The sequence below is a fragment of the Leucopleurus acutus genome (genome assembly GCF_964270905.1).
Source record: "Leucopleurus acutus genome assembly, chromosome: 11".
Classification (NCBI taxonomy): domain Eukaryota; kingdom Metazoa; phylum Chordata; class Mammalia; order Artiodactyla; family Delphinidae; genus Leucopleurus; species Leucopleurus acutus.
Window position 1 is genome coordinate 78,414,527 of NC_139152.1, and position 22,293 is coordinate 78,436,819.

The 22,293-nt window shown below is 39.5% G+C and overlaps 1 protein-coding gene across 2 annotated transcripts in view; it reads right to left on the minus strand.

The window, feature by feature from the left end:
* Window positions 1-22,293, minus strand: part of FGD6 (FYVE, RhoGEF and PH domain containing 6) — a 108,899-nt gene that overhangs the window by 44,816 nt on the left and 41,790 nt on the right. For both annotated transcript variants that reach the window (XM_082850163.1, XM_082850162.1), the window contains exons 4-6: window positions 12,757-12,824; window positions 12,643-12,673; window positions 107-258 (exon numbers count right to left, since the gene is read on the minus strand). In XM_082850163.1, coding sequence (XP_082706289.1) covers window positions 107-258; window positions 12,643-12,673; window positions 12,757-12,824 — 251 coding nt within the window. The remainder of the gene's footprint in view (window positions 1-106; window positions 259-12,642; window positions 12,674-12,756; window positions 12,825-22,293) is intronic.

The following is a 22,293-nucleotide window of genomic DNA, read 5'->3' on the forward strand; positions in this document are numbered from 1 at the left end:
TATACTGAAAAAACACAATGTCAGGAACAATGCCTCTGTCATACGCAGGGCCCTTATGGCCTCATCTAAACTTGGAAACTGGGAAAGCTGGTCAGTCCATTTTTACCAGTTCAACATTCTTTCCTCCAGTTCCTTCAGGAGATCCCGATTGAGCTCGTACAGCTGAGGCAAGTAGTATAGGATCTGATTTAGGATCCGGTCCTCAATCACTGGTTTCCCAAGTTGCCTGGAAGCATGGGCTACCGCATCCCGGAAATCCTGTTACAGTTCAGAGAAGGAAAAACAATATACATACCTATGTAACTTAATAAAAAGCTTTTTCGCCAGTCACTCTCTTCCCTAAAACAATATAAACTGCAAATTGTATTTCCCACGAAGAACTCAAATTGAAAAGTACCCACTTCCTCCTATCCCACTTACTTGGATAGGACACACACACACACACACACACACACAAAATGGCTGGGGTGGATATTTGGTTTTAAAACAGACTGTGATACTTCTCTTAAATCTTTTAGTTTGATCTCCAAACTTAGTAATTATACTAAGGGGGTATCTGGAAATTGTATTGCAACTCTAAGTAGTCCTTAAAATTATTCCAATACTACTATATGAACAAAATCCATTTATTTTAAAAGTCTCCAGATCTTAATTTTATTTTGGAAGTGTCCCTTTGTCCACTTTCAGTAATTATTTCCCAAATGCTGGAGCATTCTAAGTGAGGCATGTGGAGGGTAGTGCATTCTTGATAATCAGAGAATACTGGATCCAAGCCCTTACTCCTAGAATACTGTGTTTGTTTGAGCTAGCTCCATTTTCCTCATCTGTTACATGGGTTATGAGACTTTAATTAGATACTGCACACAAAGCTTCTTACAATGTATTTGACACACAGAATCAACAAAACATTTTAACTCTGGACCTTAAATTCTTTCCTCCCTCTATCCAACCTCCCCATAAATTCACCAGAATCTATACTTTTCACGAATAAAAACTTTTCTCATCACATAGCACTTTTCCCTGTAAGACTATTTATACCATGTTTTAAGACAGGCCCACCCCACCCCACCCTATCACTCCAGAGGATTTGGAAAGGGTGGGGTTGGAGATGGTACTTCTCTAGATTTCACTATATCTTGAAGTCTATCCCCAGGGGATAAGTAAAACAATGGTGGACTCTGTTCTACAGTCCTGAGGATTCAGTAACAAAGGTTATTCCTTCTTAGAAACAGGAGGTTTAATTAAAACTGCAAAGCAAAGGTTGGGTAAAGCAGACTCTCTACTAGGCTTTATCTTCTTTCTCCTTTCTAACTGCTTTCCCTTCAGGAATTCACTGGGCAAATCAAATAAACAAAAAAAGACCCTGATTTCTTCCCTGATCCTTTCAGCACCTACCCCTTACAAACATACAGTACCTATTAGTATTTCTTATGCTTCTTGTGAAGGGCAACAACCTCATACCTAATTTAAAAGTACACAAAAAGCTCCTAGAGTAATGAAAATAAAAACAAAAATAAACAAATGGGATCTAATTAAACATGAAAGCTTCTGCACAGCAAAGGAAACTATAAACAAAACAAAAAGACAACCCACAGAATGGGAGAAAATATTTGCAAACAAAGCAACCAACAAGGGATTAATCTCCAAAATATATAAACAGCTCATGCAGCTCTATGTCAAAAAAGCAAACAATCCAATCAAAAAATGGGCAGAAGATCTAAATAGACGTTTCTCCAAAGAAGACCTACAGATGGCAGAGAGGCACATGAAAAGATGCTCAACATCACTAATTATCGGAGAAATGCAAATCAAAACTACAGTGAGGTACCACCTCACACTGGTCAGAATGGCCATGATCAAAAAGTCTACAAACAATAATGCTAGAAAGGGTGTGGAGAAAAGAGAACCCTCCTAACACTGTTGGTGGGAATGTAAATTGGTACAGCCACTATGGAGAACAGTATGGAGGTTCCTTAAAAAAACTAAAAATAGAACTACCATATGATCCAGCAATCCCACTCCTGGGCATATATGAGAAGAAAACCATACTTCAAAAGGATACATGCACCCCAATGTTCATTGTAGCACTATTTACAATAGCCAGGACATGGAGGAGACTTCCCTGGTGGTCCAGTGGTTAAGACGCCACACTTCCATTGCAGGGGGCACGGATGCAATCCCTGGCCAGGGAACTAAGATTCCCACAGGCCTTGTGGTGCAGACACAGACACAGACACAGACACACACACACACACACACACACAAAAGAAATGGAAGCAAACTAAATATCCATCAACAGATGAATGGATAAAGAATATGTTTATATGTGTGTCTCTGTGTGTGTGTGTGTGTGTGTGTGTGTGTACAAATACAATGGGGTATTACTCAGCCATTAAAAAAAAGAATGAAATAATGTCATTTACAGCAACATGGATGGACCTAGAGAGTATCATACTAAGTAAAGTCAGACAAAGAAAGACAGATATCATATGATATCACTCATATGTGGAATCTAATTAAAAAAACAATACAAATGAACTTATTTACAAAACAAAAAGACTTACAGATATTGAAAACAAACTTATGGTGATCAAAGGGGAAATGTGAGGGGGAGGGATAAATCAGGAGCTTGGGATGAACACACACACTACTATACATAAGACAGATAACCAACAAGGACCTACTGTATAGCACAGGGAACTCTACTCAATATTCTGTGATAACCTATACGAGAAAAAAATCTAAAAAAGAATGAATATATGTATATGTAAAAAAATAAATAAAAGTACACAAAAAGATTCCTCTTTTGGGAATTCCCTGGTGGTCCAGTGGTAAGGACTCCACCTCTGGGCTTCCACTGTAGGGGCATGGGTTCTATCCCTGGTCAGGGAACTAAGATACCACATGCCGCGATCCCGCATGCCGTGAGGGGTGGCCAAAGAAAAATTAAAAAATGATTCCTCTTCTAAGGTATATTTTAGACAAGTCAAATCCTATGTTCAACAAGTGCTAATAAACCCTTCACTTAGGCCTCAGTACCTGGGACTAACTTTATCAGCCCCAAACCGTCATATTAACCCAAAGGAATCAACTAGTTAGACCAGTAACTAAAGAACTACTTTGACAACTAATTACTTTAATATAAAATAAGAATTCGTTACTTGCATAAACTACAATCCAGAAAACCACACAAAACAGCTCCAGAAACCAAATGGATCTGGGCCAAATTCCATCTCCCAACAGCTTGTTTCTATCAGCATTCATATTTACTGAGAGAAAATAGAGCCAACTTAACACTTTCGAAAGTCATTAGACCTGCCATCAGACAGAACTATACAGAATATATTTACATACCACCAATAACATCCTCAACTGTAAATGTATTCAAAGCACAACAGTTAAACATCTTCCATAGCATTTTTTTTTTATTTTACCAGTTTAATGATTAATATAATTTAGACGCAAGAGTTTCCTTGTTCAGCAAAACAAGAAGCACTGCCCTTTCTCCTGGTAGGATAAATGATGAATATGTTTGTCCCTTGGCAGCAGGATGACTTTTATTTTCCAGTTGGAAGGCATTTCCTCAGCCAGGACAGTGACAGCAGACATTAGCTGCTAAGTAGCTTAAGGACCCTGTTTGACACAGCTTTTGCTAGACTCTGTATTCCATATGTCTGCCACCATTGCCAAAAAGGAAACTGGTTTATTTAAGACACATGCGACAGACACTAGCCAAATCCACACTGCACTGACCAGTGAGGTGGCCACCTCTAACTGGAGGACACTGTCACATACCAGGCAAAACTTTAGTTTTTTTCCAGTACTACTGGGTGGTGTCGACAGCTCTAGAGGAATGAATGGGCTATGATGCCTTTTTTAAAATTATGAGTAGCATGTCAGAATAAAAGAGAAATATAAGTGCAAAAGAAGAACGTTTAACAAAGACAATAGGAATTTACAGAGTTTATACCCAGCTATTAAACATTATTCCTAAGACCCAGAGAGTTACATATTTTAAACAAGTACTACGAGGGCCATTGTTAGTCTTCATCGTGGATTTTTGAAAACAGAAAAGAGCACCCCTTCCTCCAGGCCAGTGCAACTCAGACCAAGGGCCTTACTCATAACTGATGGCCTTCTTAACTGCACAGCGCAGCCCTGGCCCCAATTCATTCCCTCACCTCGAGGGCTACCATCCCCTGAAAGCCATGTGCAATGGCCCCAGTGCCAGATGCAACTAATTCACACAGGAACTACACGCAATCTCTAACTTCTCAGCTCTTCACGAACCTCAACCATTTCCAAACTCGTGCCACTGGAAGGAGGAAACTTTTTTTTTTTTAAATAGAAAGGATGATTACAACATATGTCTGGTTATTTTTCTAAATGCTAACAGCCAGGATAATTTGGGAAAGTGTGATGACACTTAAGAGCCAGAGGCAAAACTATTTTGAGGCAGAAGAATCTAAATTTACCAGCACCCCCTTGACTAAATCAGTGAGGATGCAAGACCACAGGACTGGCACTTTCAATTAGATCCAAAGTATACTTTTTCACACTGGAAAAGGTGGCTAATTAAAATAAAAGAGGTGAGGGAGCTAGAGTGTAAAAATGTTAGGTAAGCAGGTGAGTTTTTTGTTTGTTTGTTTGCTTTTTTGCGGTACGTGGGCCTCTCACTGTTGTGGCCTCTCCCGTTGCAGAGCACAGGCTCCAGACGCGCAGGCTCAGCGGCCATGGCTCACGGGCCCAGCCGCTCCGCTGCATGTGGGATCTTCCCGGACCGGGGCACGAACCCGCGTCCCCTGCATCGGCAGGCGGACTGTCAACCACTGTGCCACCACGGAAGCCCAACGGGTGAGTTTTTTGATATCAACTACATATACTTCAATCTATTGTTCTAACATAAAACCTACCAAAGATTCTGTATGCAAAACTGAACCATCTACACTCTAGTTTCTGATCACCAACAACTTGGCCTTTTTAGAACCAGAAATGGGCTTCTGGATTAAAAAGCATACCATAATAGTATTCTTAATAATTCCAAGAAAACCTACAAATAAGAACCAGATCAACTTAAAAAAAACTCAGCTCCTTTGAGGTATTAACATACTAGCCTTACCAGCTCTGATCACTTGGGCAAGAGCAAGCAAAAATCAATGCAAATAAAATCAAGTCTGAACATCTAAAGCAACGAAGCACAAAACAGATGGCCTTGTTTGTCAGGTCAGGCTTTATATCTCCAGGACCAAAGAGAAGTAAGGGAGTTAATAACCAGCTGTCCTAACTGGGCTTCCTGACCTTAGGGCATTACTTAACCACTATGATGACACAGTGAATTACGAAGACTAAATGGGCATATGAGCAGACAGGGAGCTCTGCAGGGCTCCCTGCCTACATGAAGGGCATTAAGAATCACTTCATATTAAGCAAAAGCAAAGCAGCTGCTAAGGTCAAAGAGCTTTGAAAAATATACAGAAAGCAGTGTGATACTATTAAGTTAAAGGGGGTAGGGGGAAGGCTCCACGTAAACAATTTGATTTTGTTCTAAAATGAAAATATTTGACCAATGAAGTTACTCCTCCCTCTATGTTCAGACCTAGTGATATCATGTACAATCATCAATGCAAAACTGTATAAAACATGGATGAAACCTATCCTTTGTCTCAAATCTCCAACCCCTGCTTAATAACATTAAGAAATAATCATCATAATATATCTTAAATGATCATCTTTAGAAGATGAAAAACTAGAACTTCTCCAGTTTCCTGGCCCAACTGAAAGAATTCTGAATGCAAGCCAATATACTCAAAGACACACTGTACCCTACACAGCACGGCAGAGATTTCAAGTAACAATTTTTAATCAATTTCTGAACATTCACTTAGTGCAAGGGCTCAAACAGACCAGGGTTCAAAGTCTGGCTTTGCCATTTAATGGGTTTTGCCATTTAGTGGGTTACTTTTGGCAGTTAGCTTACTTTCTTCATTTAAAAAAACAGAAATGACATCTATCTGATAGGGTGGTTATGAGGATTAAAATAGATAATTTGTGTAACATATGCTGCGAGGTACACAGAGAGCACTCAATAAGGCCATTTATTTAATTAAAGGAGATTTGGTTATCTTAAATGATACATGACCACCATTTAAGATCCACAAGTCCCTGGAAGCTTGGAAAGAGAGCCCTCAAACAGAGGTCTATAAACAGAAGGAAACATTATACCAAACCAAGGTGAGGGAAACAAACACCTCAGCAGCAAGACAAAGGCACTCTTAACAATGAACTTCAGGGACTTCTCTAGCGGTCCAGTGGTTAAGACTCCATGCTCCCAGTACAGGGGGCATGGGTTTGATCCCTGATTGGGGAACTAAGTTCACGCATGCCGCAAGATGAGGTCAAAAATTAAAACAAACAAAAAAAAACAATGAACTTCATTCAGTGAAGGATAGTCCTCATGCGAAGGAAGCTGCTCAGAAGTGAAAGTCTGGTAGCCATGTCAATAGACACTAAAGGCGGATTCTTTATAACTAAAGAACAAACGATACTTAAATGGTTCTCAAAACTGAAAAGACAAGGTGTATTCAGTAGAACAAGATGAAGTCATTTTAAGATGGTAAAAACTGGAGGCTTCTATGAAAAAGTCTTTTATTATTTTATTTATTTATTTAATTTATTTATTTTTGGTTGTGTTGGGTCTTCGTTGCTGCGCGCAGGCTTTCTCTAGTTGTGGTGAATGGGGGCTACTCTTTGTTGCAGTGCACGGGCTTCTCATTGCGGTGGCTTCTCTTGTTGCAGAGCATGGGCTCTAGGCGCACGGGCTTTGGTAGCTGTGGTTCATGGGCTCTAGAGCGCAGGCTCAGTAGTTGCGCACAGGCTTAGTTGCTCCACGGCATGTGGGATCTTCCCGGATCAGGGCTCGAACCCGTGTCCCCTGCATTGGCAGGCGGATTCTTAACCACTGCGCCATCAGAGAAGCCCAAGGAAGTCTTTTATAATGCATTTTAAAAAAAGATATATTCTATTTACTAACAGACATCTGAATGTCCAAGTAGCTTTGCCTCTAACTCTATGGATTTTAATTGGGAGTCTCTCAAATTTTCAAGGTAACGTATATCCCAGTCTAAGGCAATTGGTAGAACAAAGATGCTTCATTACGAGTACCACTTACCTACTGCTTAACCAGCCCATCTTTGTCAAAAAGACCTAAAGTCTCTAATCATTTTCTTTCAAAATATATTTTTTAAATCATGCTATTTAGACATTTAAAAAATAAGCTTATAGATATGTCTATTAAACCAGTCTCCCATCAGAAAGCAAATAAGATAACAAAAGCAAAAAAACACTGTATCATTTGTACTTAATTATATTAGATGTCTAAGGTGTTTTATCTGGAAAATGGCATTTATATACAATATAATAGCAACCTCTGTATTGGACAACTTCTGCTACAAAAGAGGAGAAGAAATATAAACGACTAGAGTTTCACCAAACCAAGTATTATTCATCAGTTTCCTATCATTCATTTAACATACTAATTTAGTACGATACCAATAAACAAAACAGATAAAAATCCCTGCTTTCATGGAGCTTACTTTCTAATGGAAGAAGAAACCTAGTAGGCTATTTTTCGGGAACAAATTCTATTTTGATTGATTTTAGTAAAAGCTTACTAAGATAATATTAAAACTAAATAGTATGGATTTTAACTGACATAACATTCTAAATAACAGCACTTTATCTTGAAGGACCTCCACTTAGCCTGCAGCTAAAACTAATTGGTGCCTAACGGTTTTTTTTTTGTGTGTGTGTGTTACTCGGGCCTCTCACTGTTGTGGCCTCTCCTGTTGCGGAGCACAGGCTCCGGACGCACAGGCTCAGCGGCCATGGCTCACGGGCCCAGCCGCTCCGCGGCATGTGGGATCGTCCTGGACCGGGGCATGAACCCGTGTCCCCTGCATCGGCAGGCAGACTCTCAACCGCTGCGCCACCAGGGAAGCCCCCTAACAGTTTTTTGTATGATCACATTTAACCATTACACCAACTTTATGTGGTTATTATTATTCCCATTTTCCAGAAGAAAACGAGGCTTCATTAACTTGCCCAAGAGCACACAGTTAGTGGCAGAAGCAGAATTCTTAACCACTAACCAATTAGTCCCAGTTATTCATTCAATTAACATTTACTGGGGGCCTTCCACTGAATAGGAATGATGGGAGACTCTGAAGATACAGGATGTCTGCCCTCATCTAGCTTACATGTTAGTACAGGAGACCAAACACAAACAAGTAAACAAACATATACAAAACATACGAAGTATCAAGAAGAAAAGAAACACAGGAAAGTTGAAGAGAAAAGGATGTCAGTGAAGACCTCTCTGAAGAAGTCACACTGAGCCCAGACCGGAAGGATAAAGAAACAACTAGCTATGAACAAAGGAAGGAAGGATGAACATTCCAGGAAACTGCATTGGCAAAATCTCTGAGCAGAAATAACCTCAGTACTGAACTAAGAACTGAAAGGAGGCTGGTATGGCCAGAACATGGTCTGCAAGTGAGAGAATGCCTTTCTCTCTTTGACCAACATTTCACCTCACTACTAAAGGCCAAATCACAGAGCACCTTACAGGCAGGGGGAACCATAATTTACTATCCAAACTGGATCATTTTTGACAGTAAAAGGGAGCTCTATTAATAAGATTATGCTAAGACAATAACCAAGATGGTCAAAAGCAGACTAGGACAGATGGTCATCCTACTTACAGGACTTGGTAAATAGCATGGTTTTTACTATATAATGCAATGAGAACCATTTAAAGAGTTTTAAGCAGGGGAGTGACATGATCTAATATATATATATGTTAAGGAAATCACTCCTAATATTTTATATGAAAAAAATCTTTTAAGGAACAGATTGAAGGGGGGTAAGAATGGACATAGGAAGCCCAGTTAAAAGGCTGGTGCTGTTTTGAGTATGAGATGCTATTCTGGACTAGGCTGGTAGCAGTAAAGAGGAAATAGAATCAGCAGGTTTGCTGATAGTTCGGCTGGAGAGGTGAGAGGGAGAAATGAAGAACAAATCCTAGTTTTCTGGCTTTGGCAGCTATATGGATGGCACTACTATTTTGAAAAGGGAAAGACTGCCTTTTAAGAATCTCTTTTTTCTCTGGACTCAACAGGGCATTGACTTAGAGACAATGTGTATACTGGACCTTTTTTCAAATCCAGGTCAAAGTCCAAGAGCTCATGGTAGGTACTGCAGAGTGAGGACCATATAAAACATTACTTATAGTCTTGCTACTGCCTCTGCAGGCCCAATTCTTTCTCACAAACATCAGAATCAAAGCCCTCAGCTAAGTGCACTAATTCTTAGAACCTTAAGTATATTTTAAATCACATAACCTCTACCCAAATCTAATTCCTCCCAATGTAATATGATAAAATTCATTAGATTTAAAAACACTTTTATGAGCTATAGCACCTGGTTCAGGAAATTCAAAACAAAGAAGTGATAGTGAGCTACAGTAACATATTAAAGTGATCTATAAAATGTTAACAAACTACTCTGATATATTAAACTTTTTAAAGTATGGCTACTCTATTGGACAGTGCTGATACTGAACATTTCTGTTTCACAGAAAGATCTATTAGTGCTATTCTAGAGTCTCTAATATGGAAGACTATTAATGGGAAATCATATATAACTAAACAATAGCTTCTCCCAAGCCACGTGGATACCTGGCCGATTTCCAAAAATACCCACTGGATTATCTAAAGCCTGTTAGATATTTTAAAGCAGTCATATTCTATCATATAACACAGAAGCTAATGCATTTAGAGGAAATCAGATAGCAGGAGTGCTCAGGATTAAAACGATCCACATGCTACCTTTATGGGGTACTTCTGGTAGAAGAGTAAATATGAGCCTTAACAGCATAGTGGGAGTGCTGGATTGAAACAAACAAGATGCTTTTGGCTTCACCCACATTATCCTAACCTGGTGACAAACCCCTCCTAGTAATGGCTGAGAACCTGTTTAATGCTTGGTTGTTAAGATACCCGCTAATGTTGGGCTCTAGTGAGTTAACATTTGCACATACCAGACAGGATGTTAACATGAGGTTGGCAGATGACCTACTCTCAGTCCTACATTAAAGGCTTAGGAGGTTTTCAAGATGTGCAAATCAAGGTGGGTTATGGATGATTCACTCTGTTCAACATCAGCGGGGAAGAGGCCAAGGCCATCAATCAGATCTGAGATAAGGGAAATATTTTGGTCTAATTGCCTATTTTTATAGGGCTTATGCTTTGCTCCAAAAATATATAGGTAAGAACCAGGATATATATATATTTTTAAATCAAATAAACATACTGGTAAAGCTTTTAATTGCTTCTCTACCCACTGGAATCAGAACTTCCTTCATTAAAATGAAATTTTAATACGGGGGGGGAAAGGGCATTTGAAAGGGACAGAATCGTGACAAGTCTACTGCCTGGTAATATTAAAATGAATACTTCCGGGCTTCCCTGGTGGCACAGTGGTTGAGAGTCTGCCTGCTGATGCAGGGGACACGGGTTCGTGCCCCGGTCTGGGAAGATCCCACATGCCACAGAGCGGCTGGGCCCGTGAGCCATGGCCGCTGAGCCTGTGCGTCTGGAGCCTGTGCTCTGCAACAGAAGAGGCCACAACAGTGAGAGGCCTGCGTATTGAAAAAAAAAAAAAAAAAGAATACTTCCCATTCACTGATGCTCTACAAGGGAAGAAGAAGAAGAAAATGTAACAGCAATTTGAGACCCTACCATATATTGCACAATACCAGGTTCTTTCACATACTTTATTCCACTGATTCCTCACAACCTGAGAGATGGGTATTTTTATCCCCATTTTACAAATGAGGAAAGCTAGACCTAACAGGTCAAACTTTTTTTTTTTTGCCCACACCACACAGCTTGTGGGATCTTAGTTTCCCAACCAGGGATCGAACCTGGGCCCTTGGAAGTGAAAGTGCAGAGTCCTAACCAGTGGACCGCCGGGAAATTCCCCAAACTATTGTCTAAAATTCACATACTTGGTAAGAAATACAATCTACTAAGCTAATGCTTCTCCAAGTGTGGTCTACAAATTGTTATTCGTATGCAAGTTTTGATCAAATCGAACAGTGAAGTTAAACATAGCAATTTTTTGCCTCTACAAGTTTACTCATTCACTTGCAGATGCTTAAAATTTCCCTGGAGTGGTCCTATTTGTATTTAAACATGTCTATCAGAAAATATGTCCAATAGATACAGTTTGCTCATCCTAGAGATATGTTCTAAGTTTTCCAGAAAAACAGCAGTTTAGCATTTTCTTCTCCCCCTGCAATTGCTTGTACAATAGAGAAGGTTGGGGCATAACAGCAAATGTATATGGAGTTTATTTTGCTAAGTCATTTATATTTATCAAGCTTATCATTAATTTTGGAATTGACAATATGCTTGTCAATAACTCTGGGTGACCAAATATTGCCATATATATATATATATATATATATATATATATATATATGAATTTTAAAAGTGAAATTTCCAATATAGTCAAGAGTTATATGAGGAACTATTCATGGGAAAATAACTTCTCAAAACAAATTAGCAATGTTAAGAAATTTTTAAGAAAAAATTTCCAAAGCTAGAGATTCTTCACACAGGAATTAGGCCTCCATGTGTCTATTGGACCAAGTGCAGAGCACAAGGGGATCATTTGGTGAATGATCCCACCTTTAAGTATAACCCATTTTTCATGTTTATATATCTATCAAAAAAAAACACTGAAAATCATACTCTTTGCAGAGACATAAATGGGTGTATATTTTGTAAACCTACCGTTTTTCAGCAATTCAGTTTAATATGATGTTAATAATTACCATATAAGTAAACTTCTTGGATGGTAATTCAAGTCACTTCCATTTCTTTTTTTACTGTTTCCTCTACTTCAACCTTTTCTTTTGTTAAGTCTTAATATCTTGCCCAAATATAATTAAAATAAAGTAACACTAAAAGCATTTTAACTGCCAATGAGTAATGAAACTTGTGAAAACTTGCAGGTACAAAGGAGTGCATGAGAAAAATGAATATGCATTCAGACACATAATTGTTTCCCAACAGGTTTGTTCAAGTTCACAATTATAAAAACTGAACAGAACTTTAAAAAGTTAGTTGTAAAAATGTCTATTTTAAGTGTCTTTCTAGGAACTTGTTCAGTTAGAACAGTTTTAAACACTGATCATGACATTCTTTACCCATTGCTGTGCAAAATTCTACTGTAGCAGACAACTTCTGCAAAATGCCCAAGAAGAAATATTATCCTTTTAATAACTCTTTATTATGAAGATAGAAAGTTTAAAGACTTTGGAAATACAGATATAAAGGCTCTATGTTTCAGAAATCATCCGGGTATACTACACATACATGAGATTAATGCATTTTAGAAAATTTCTCTCTTCACATATGTGTGAATTTTAAAATATAATCATGTATTAGAAAGCACATACATGTATATACATGTTAATTTAAATATATTTAAGTTAATTATGCTGAACATATTGAGGGACAGGGAAAGATGTAAAAGTGGATAGTCTCAGACTTCAAGAAAATATTAGCAGATACTTACAATATGCAAAAGTTTTAACACGTCCACAAACCTGTAAAAAACAGCAATGAGACATGTTTTAAATAAGTCAATGGGGAAACAAATAGTCTTCTGAATTGGAAACTGGATACCTACACTTTCTCTGAGCTCATGATCTCCTTGGCAATATGATGGACTTTACTTTTCATTCCAGTATCTTCACCCTGTGATAAGAGTGCATTAAGAAAACATGAACTCATAAAAGGATAATGAAGATCAGCTTGGAGCTAGTTAGACGTACATTCAAGCTCTGATACTTATAGGTTTCAATTAGAACACATTTCATACTATATAATGTCTCAGATGGCAAATGTGGAGGTTTAGATGTGGTTATTAAACCACGATACACGATTTGCTGAGAGCAATCGGTGATCCTCACCATTATCAACAGTGGACTGATAGACTGCCCCAGGAGCCCCAGAGCCCTGGTGGGGCATACTGTCCAATGGTTCAAAACTGAAGCCACATTCTGCAGCCACTGAAGCCTACAGATATCCCATGATGTGAGTTCCTGGGGTGCACACAAGTAATTTAAGATTAGGAAAGATTCAATAGGCATGTATAAGAGCACTTCACCCTTAGTAAAGCCACTCTAAATCAGGCAACTTAAGTGCCATCTGAAAAGTGCTCTTCACAGTCTATACCACACACAGGTCAACAGCCACAGGCACTCTCAACTTACTTAAAATCCCTTTTAGAAATATGCTCTTACAGTCAAGGCAGTTTTATTCTAAAGAGCTGAAAAGAATTTATTTTAATATGTATTGTATGGTGTGAAAATTAAAAGCTCTAGCAGGGACAAAAAATGTACACTTTTGAAAAAAAGAGAGGTGATTATGAATGAGGTCTCAATATTTATGAGAGATTATTGTTGTAGTTGTTTTCATTTAAATACTGATAGAGCTGGCTTTGACTCCAGGGCAGCAGAGGAAAGGAGAAGAGTTTCTCTCCATTTCTATTCTGGTGAAAGATCTGAACACTACATTTACAGAGTGAAGGGCAAGAGAGTAAACAAGGAACAAGCAGTGATAAAATTTCAGGTACTACATGTAAGGTGAAAATTATGACTGCTGCCATTAGAAGGAAAGTGCACTGATGTTTCTGTTGAAGAAATGTCAGATCTGGTTTTAGAAAGAGGCCTCTACATTCATGCTGGCATTGACAATACCAGGACCCAGTTATTTTGTGCTGCACAGAGTGCAGTTGGACAAGGCAATGTCACAATAAGGGTAAAAAGTGACCATGACAGTCCAGTAGTCAGTCACTAATAAAATGACAGGAAAAAAATAATGGTAGTGACTAATTCTTATTTATTTATTTAGGAAGTGAACTCTCAGATTATCTCAAAGTTTTACCCAATGTTTAAGTCTCTAAAAATAATAATAGTAACAGTGTGAAACAGTCTTCTTTTCTAAACTGAAATCATGGCTAGGATGCTAGCACATCTGCTTACCTGAGCATCAAGGAAAGGACTATCCTCTTTTTTTTCTTTTTCTTTTTTTTGTATCCATTTGCTTCCTCACACTGTCAGTCTTTCCCCATCCCCACCAGGATAGAACAGCGCTGCGTGTGGTGGCCACGGGGGGTGCCCCCGCTCAGACAGCCCGTCAAGGGAACCTGCTGCAGGGAGCCAGGCTGACCGAGAGCCTCTAGCTGTTGCACATTCAGAGTCACCACAGCAAGAACATCAGGCCACGAGTCCCGCAGGCTGCCCCCAGCAAGGTTGACCAGGAAAGGGTACTAGAGCCAGGCCCCCCTGCCTGATGCAGACCCCTTAGCTGCCTGATCAAGACTTTCTCAGAACTGCCTTGGCCTGAGGCTGCTCCCTGCCCAGTCCCTCCTCCCCTCTCTCCTAGCACAGGCCACACCTGCAGGGAAGTCAAAGGCTTTTCCTACCACTCCTGCTTCCTCCCTCCCTCTCTCCCTCTCTCCCCTCAAGGCAATTGCCCCAGTAAGTCTCCTGCAAGTCCTGCTGCTGGTCTAACCTTCTTGCCATCTATGCCTAGAACACTGTAGGCAGTCAACAACTACTGTGTGAACGAACAAACCTCTAGAGAGAGCGAGGCTGTGGAAAGTACATGAACTTTAAGTTGCAAGGATAGAAGTTTCGGTTTCTGCTCTGCCATACGTTATTTGTAACCTTAGGAAAGTTTCTGAGACCTGAGCCACAGCTTCATCATCTGTAAAATGAAGATAATACCACCTCTGGCAAGGGTTGTCAGGAGGATTAAAGGAAATAGTTTACCTAAGTTCCCTAACAAAAGGTCTCATGAACAACTGTGAGCTCATTCTGCTCCTACCGTTTAATGTAGCTACTTCTAAGAATCCTTTACCTTTCCCCTTCACCAAACTAAATACAGCCCCAAATAATCCTATACACCCACTAGTGAATCCCTTGTTCAATTGAGCCTAACTGATGAATAAACTTTATTTTCATTCTTGACTTGCCTAGGAGAGGCTTAGTGTTTATTTTTACTAGATTTTAGAAAGTGAAATCTCATTAGAGATAGGTATCTTAATACTCTGAAACTTAAGCTATTTCCCTAAAGCTTTAAGTAAAACATGCTTTAAAACAAACACACCAATATAAAATCTGAAACTGCAGTTCAGTATCAACTTCTTATGCCTGAGATTTTTAGAGCCACTTTAAAAAATTTTTTAGGGGGACTTCCCTGGTGGTCCAGTGGTTAAGAATCCACCTTCCAATGCAGGGGACACGGGTTCCATCCCTGGTGGGAACTAAGATCCCACATGGTGCAGGGCAACTAAGCCCCAGCACCGCAACTAGAAAGCCCACCTCGTGCCTCAACTACAGAGCCCACGTGCTCTGGAGCTTGCACACGGCAACTAGAGAGGAGCCCACGCACCGCAAGGAAAGATCCCACGTGCCACAGCTAAGACCTGACACAGCCAAAAATAAATAAATAAATAAAATTTTTTAGGACTTCCCTGGCAGTCCAGCGGTTAAGACTCCGTGCTTCCATTGCAGGGTACACAGGATCCATCCCTGGTCGGGAGCTAAGATCCCACATGCTGTGTGGCCTGGCTCAGCCAAAGAAAAAAAAATTTTTTTTTAAAGTCTGTAGCCTTCTGGATTATGGTGTTTTCCAAGAAGATCCAGCACACAGTGACTTTGTGTAGATTTCAATGTAGCAGTTTTTAGAGAAAGACTTAAGCATGATAATGTATGCACTTTAATATGCATCCTATTGTAAAAAGCCTCCAGGCGGATAAACTAAATTATTAGCGGTAGTCACTCACAGCGGCGGGGCTGGATTAGGAGGTGTGAGGATGAGGGAATCTTTTGTATGCTTCAGTTTTTACAGGATTGGCTACGTAAGTTGCAGGTCTGATGCAAAGTGAAATGTAGGCATCTTGTTCAAAATTATTAAGCATATCAAGATTGTGACAGTAGAGCATTAATCGAAGTGAGGGCCCTGTGTGACTGTACAGGTTGCTGGCTCATGATGCTGCCCCCAAGCCTTTATAATTTTTATTAACCTAATTTTTTATTGAGGTAGAGTTGACTTACAATATTATATTAGCTTCAGGTGTACAACATAGTGATTCAAAATTTTTATAGATTATACTCAATTTAAAGGAATTATAAAATATTGGCTATATCCCCTGTGCTGTGCAATATATCCTTGTAGCTTATTTATTTTGTACATAGTAGTTTGTGCCTCTTAATCCCCTACCCTATCTTGCCTTACTTCATTATCTGCAAAAAAAATTGTTTTTACCTGTTTCCAGAATTTCAGTGTCAGAACCAATGTATAAAAATAGATGCAGTTTAATGAAAGGATGCTCAACATCACTTATCATTAGTGATGCAGATCAAAACTTTGATGCAAATCAAAACTACAATGAAGTATCACCTCACACCAGTCAGAATGGCCATCATCAAAAAATCTACAAACAATAAATGCTGGAGAGGGTGTGGAGAAAAGGGAACCCTCTTGCACTGTTGGTGGGAATGTAAATTGATACAGCCACTATGGAGAACAGTACGGAGGTTCCTTAAAAAACTAAAAATAGAATTATCATATGACCTAGCCATCCCACTACTGGGCATATACCTTGAGAAAACCATAATTCAAAAAGAGTCATATACTACAATGTTCACTGCAGCACTATTTACAATAGCCAGGACACGGAAGCAACCTAAGTGTCCATCCAACAGATGAATGGATAAAGAAGATGTGGCACATATATACAATGGAATATCACTCAGCCATAAAAAGAAATGAAATTGAGTTGTTTGTAGTGAGGTGGATGGACGTAGAGCTTGTCATACAGAGTGAAGTAAGTCAGAAAGAGAAAAACAAATACCGTATGCTAACACATATATGGAATCTAAAAAAAAAAAAAAAAGGTTCTGAAGAACCTAGGGGCAGGACAGGAATAAAGATGCAGATGTAAAGAATGGACTTGAGGACACGGGGAGGGGGAAGGGTAAGCTGGGACGAAGTGAGAGAGTGGCATGGACATATATACACTACCAAATGTAAAATAGCTAGTGGGAAGCAGCCGCATAGCACAGGGAGATCAGCTCACTGCTCTGTGTCCACCTAGAGGGGTGGGATAGGGAAGGTGGGAGGGAGATGCAAGAGGGAGGAGATATGGGAACATATGTATATGTATAAGCTGATTCACTTTGTTATAAAGCAGAAATTAACACACCATTGTAAAGCAATTATACTCCAATAAAGATGTTAAGAAAAAGTTATTATTAAAAAGAAATAGATGCAGTTTAACAATGAATGAAGCTCTTCTGAAAATTACAGTTTAATGATTTTTTAAAGTATGTCTGTTTATGTTCTGTATACATTAAAACACTTTTATTAACTCAAAGCATTGGTGACATTTAAATGAGTAAATAGGAAGAGGATTCCTCAAGGTTTTACACCATGCTAAAATTTAGGTTTTTTAAATTATAATCATTTCTATTCTCATAAGAAGTCACACAGATATAGATATAAAATATAAGAACTTTATTTTTAGATTTCTTTTTTTAGCGTATCGAAAACCACTGAATCGAACACGGTAGCAGAAGTCCTGGAAGTGAAGGAGATGAAACACAAGGAATATATAAAGTGAGAATTGGACCAAGAGCAGAATCCCAAAGAACATCCATTTAAAACAGGGATTTGCCAAGCTTCAAAGTTGATCATTAGCAGAGTTGGGACGAGAACACAGATTTCCCAGTATCTATCCAAGAAATCCTATTACACACTGAATCTCTCTTCATTATCTACTGCTAATCATGGTACGTCCCTACAAACATTCACTGCTACACATATACCCACGTATATCTCCTCTCCTCTCCCCTCAAGATTTTACAAATCCAAACATTCTGCAATATTTGGTTTAAATCTTTTTATGAAACAAATTATTATATATAACATTAAAGTTCCCCTCCTTCTCCAGGAGTGAACACTAACGTCACAGTGTGCATCTGTTGCTTCCACGTTTTCATATTTTACTACAGAAGCATTTACATACAATATCAAGAAATCCTAACCCTCCATCAGAATATAAGTACTGTCATCCAAAAAATATTCAAAGTAAGCTATGAAATCAACTACTTACAAAAATAATCTTTTTTTTTTTGGCCATGCCTTGCGTCATGCGGGATCTTAGTTTCTTGACCAGGGATTGAACCCATGCCCCTGCATTGGAAGCACGCAGTCTTAACCACTCGACCACCAGGGAAGTCCCCAAAAATAATCTTTAAAGAACAATCAGTTATTAATTCAGAGTGAGTAATAGTCTGGTCTAATTAGCCTTGCTACTTGACTTTAGCTCCCAAACTCTATTTTTTAAAGGGACAATTAGATAGATGAATTTGACCCCTATCCCCCATTCATTCCTCTTTTCTAAGACAGGTTGTTGAATGATTGTTACTAACAGGTTGGATAAATTCTGCTCAACTGAACAACTCCATTCACTTACCTTTTAAATGACATGTAGATAACATTCCTCAGGAAGCGGTCCTAAGCACAGCCTTATCTTAAAGACCATGTATCAGTCATGCACTAATAACCATGGCTATGTATGCCATACACGTATACACACACAGATAACTGTTATTTTGAAAAATATTTTAGCAAATCAATGCTTTCTAACTATTATAATGATTTCTCTATGTCGTCTGTAGCTAGGAAGGAAGTTTAAGATTTGTAAAATACAGTATGCCTTTTAAAAATTAGAAAGTCAGAAGAAATGCATTAAAAATTAAAAACAGAAACCTAAACCACCGAAAGAACTGAAGCCTTGGTACTGCACGCTCCATTTTCAAATGATGTGAGGTCCCTTAAAGGTCAAGAGGAGGTTTTATTACTAGCTTTAAATAAATCTAGGCACACTACAGGTGCTGAAACATTTAATAAGTAGAACCACTTAAAATGTATATCAGTTTTTAGATACAACACCAAAATCATGATCCATTAAAAAAAATATATTGATAGACTGAACGTCATACGTTAAAATTTTTTATGTTTCAAAAGACACCATAAAGAAAATAAAAACAGGGCTTCCCTGGTGGTGCAGTGGTTGAGAGTCCGCCTCCCAATGCAGGGGACACGGGTTCGTGCCCCGGTCCGGGAAGATCCCACATGCTGCGGAGCGGCTAGGCCCGTGAGCCATGGCCGCTGAGCCTGCACGTCCGGAGCCTGTGCTCCGCAACGGGAGAGGCCACAACAGTGAGAGGCCCGCGTACCGCAAAAATAAAATAAAATAAAAAGATATGCCATAGGTGAGAAAAAATACTTGTAAATCATGAATTTTGTATCCAGAATACATAAAAAATTCTTATAATTCAATAAAACTCTGTTAAAAATGGGTAAAAGAGGTGAATAGACATTTCACTAAAGAAGATATAAGAAGAGCCAATAAGTATATGAAAGACGTTTAACATAATTAGTCATCAGGGAAATGCATTAAAACCACAATGAGATATCACTTCATACCCATAGAATGGTATAATCAGAATTCAGAAAATAGCGAGTATTGGTGAGGATATGGAGAAACTGGAACCTCATGGTAGCCCTTACTCACATATTGTGATTTAGGGTTTTAGCTGTCTCCTAATATCACTGAAGGCAGAGTTTATATTTCTTATCCTCCTTGTTATTCTGAGATCATGCCCAAAAGGAAGAATGTACCATTTTTACTCCATCATTTAAAAATCTGACGTTAGTAATTCAATATCCATAATTTGATAGCAAGGTTAGTAGTAGAAAACAGCTCCACCGTCAGCTAATTCACTGCTCTACAGCTGTCTGAAAACATTACTGATCACTAAAACCACCAGGCAGCTCTTAAATTTCAGATTCCTAGGTAACTGTCTTGGAAATTCTGATTTCGTAGTTCTGAAACGGGGCATGAAAGCAGATGTTAGAAGAGGAGATTAAAGATAAATAAGAAATAGCTCCAGCCTTCAAGAAGTGAACAAGGGATCAAACCATATATACAAATAACTATACATAAGGACAACTATGAAATGTGCTGATATCTTGAAGGAGGGAAGAATCATAATCAGCGAGTGGTGTAATCATAATCAGGAAAAGATTCATAAGAAATAAAGCATGTTAGGGGCAGGACAGGAATAAAGACGCAGATGTAGAGAATGGACTTGAGGACATGGGGAGGGGGAAGGGTAAGCTGGCACGAAGTGAGAGAGTGGCACGGCCTTATATACACTACCAAATGTAAAATAGATAGCTAGTGGGAAGCAGCCACCTAGCACAGGGAGATCAGCTCAGTGCTTTGTGACCACCTAGAGGGGTGGGATAGGGAGGGTGGGAGGAAGATGCAAGAGGCAGGAGATATGGGGATATATGTATATGTACAGCTGATTCACTTTGTTATAAAGCAGAAACTAACACACCACTGTAAAGCATTATACTCCAATAAAGATGTTAAAAAAAAAAAAAAGAATACAGCATTTGATGGCCTTCAGTCACTCGTTGCTACGTACTGTATATACCTACTGACCAAAGCCAGAAACCTGGATTCTACTTTCTTCTCCACACTCTATGATCACAATTAAGTTATCAAGCCCTGTTGATTTGTGCTTCTGAATATTTTATTAATCCTTTCCTCTCCTTCCATATTGCCTCCTTATTTCTTGCCTACATTACTGCAGTAACCTAGGAAGTAGCTAGCTTGCTCTAGATTTACTGTAACCCATTCTCTCCACTGCCACCAGAGGTACTAGCTCTAAAATGCAAATATAATCACATTAGTTCTCAGGTTGAGCTACATTAGCAGCTCCCTATCACCTATGGGCAACAAAGACTGAACTTTCTTTGCTATGTTTAGAAGACACTCCACATTGTGTCTAGTTAGCTTCACTAGTTTCATTCCTACTCCTCCACACTGTGTATCCAGCCAGATTGCAACCACGTTGCAACTCCAAGTGTGCTCTGCCCTTACATGTCTGTCCTTCTGCTTCAACATCCCTCCTCACCACCTCCTCCTCTCCCAAAGATTTCTGCTTGGCATATTTCAACTCATCCTTTAAGGTGACAGGCACTCAAAGGATTCCTCCTTTATGAAGGCTGCCTTGATATTCTCTCCCTACCATCCCCAAATGACAAGATTATTCCCTCTTTTTTTTTTTTTAATTTTTTTTGGCCGTACCGCTCAGCATGCAGGATCTTAGTTCCCCAACCAGGGATTGAAACCGCGCCCCTTGCAGTGGAAGTGCAGAGTCTTTAACTGCTGGACTGCCAGGGAAGTCCCAAGATTATTCTCTTATTAGTGGAGAACTTTTAGGGCTTAACCCAGTGGACTGCGTTTAGTTGCTGACACATCTGGATTCTCTCTAGTCTGTGATCTTATTCACCCTTGCCCCCTTCTGTGCAGAGCGCAGCATCTGGTTCACTATGCACTTAAGATGCCTGAATAAGCAAGTGTACAAGGGTGGCTGCCACCTTCTCAGAATCTAAGACCAGAGCACATTGCTTCTGAATATGTGTTGAGTAACATGAATATGTAAACTGAAACAAACGAAAAGCTCATTATAGCTATTTCATCATGTAAAAGGGTAGGGTGTTGGACTAGATGATTAAGGCCTTTTGCAATTCTAAAATTCTAGGAATCTGTGTATTCTATTGTCTACTTTACGGCCCGGCCACTCCGCGGCATGTGGGATCTTCCCGGACCAGGGCATGAACCCGTGTCCCCTGCATCGGCAGGCGGACTCTCAACCACTGCGCCGCCAGGGAAGCCCTGTCTACTTTACCTTTTAAAGTAGGAAGACTTGGGCTTCCCTGGTGGCGCAGAGGTTGGGAGTCCGCCTGCCGATGCAGGGGACGCGGGTTCGTGCCCCGGTCCGGGAGGATCCCACATGCCGCGGAGCGGCTGGGCCCGTGAGCCATGGCCGCTGGGCCTGCGCGGCCGGAGCCTGTGCTCCGCAATGGGAGAGGCCACAGCAGTGAGAGGCCCGCGTACCGCAAAAAAAAAAAAAAAAAAAAATTAAAGTAGGAAGACTACAGAGCTAAAGAAGGACAGTCACTATCAGAAAATGATTCAGTGGATTATAATCACTTTCAAAACAGAAAGTCAAAGATAACCAAAACAAAATAAAAAGCTCTATATTAACTTCAACTTGTAAGAACAACGATT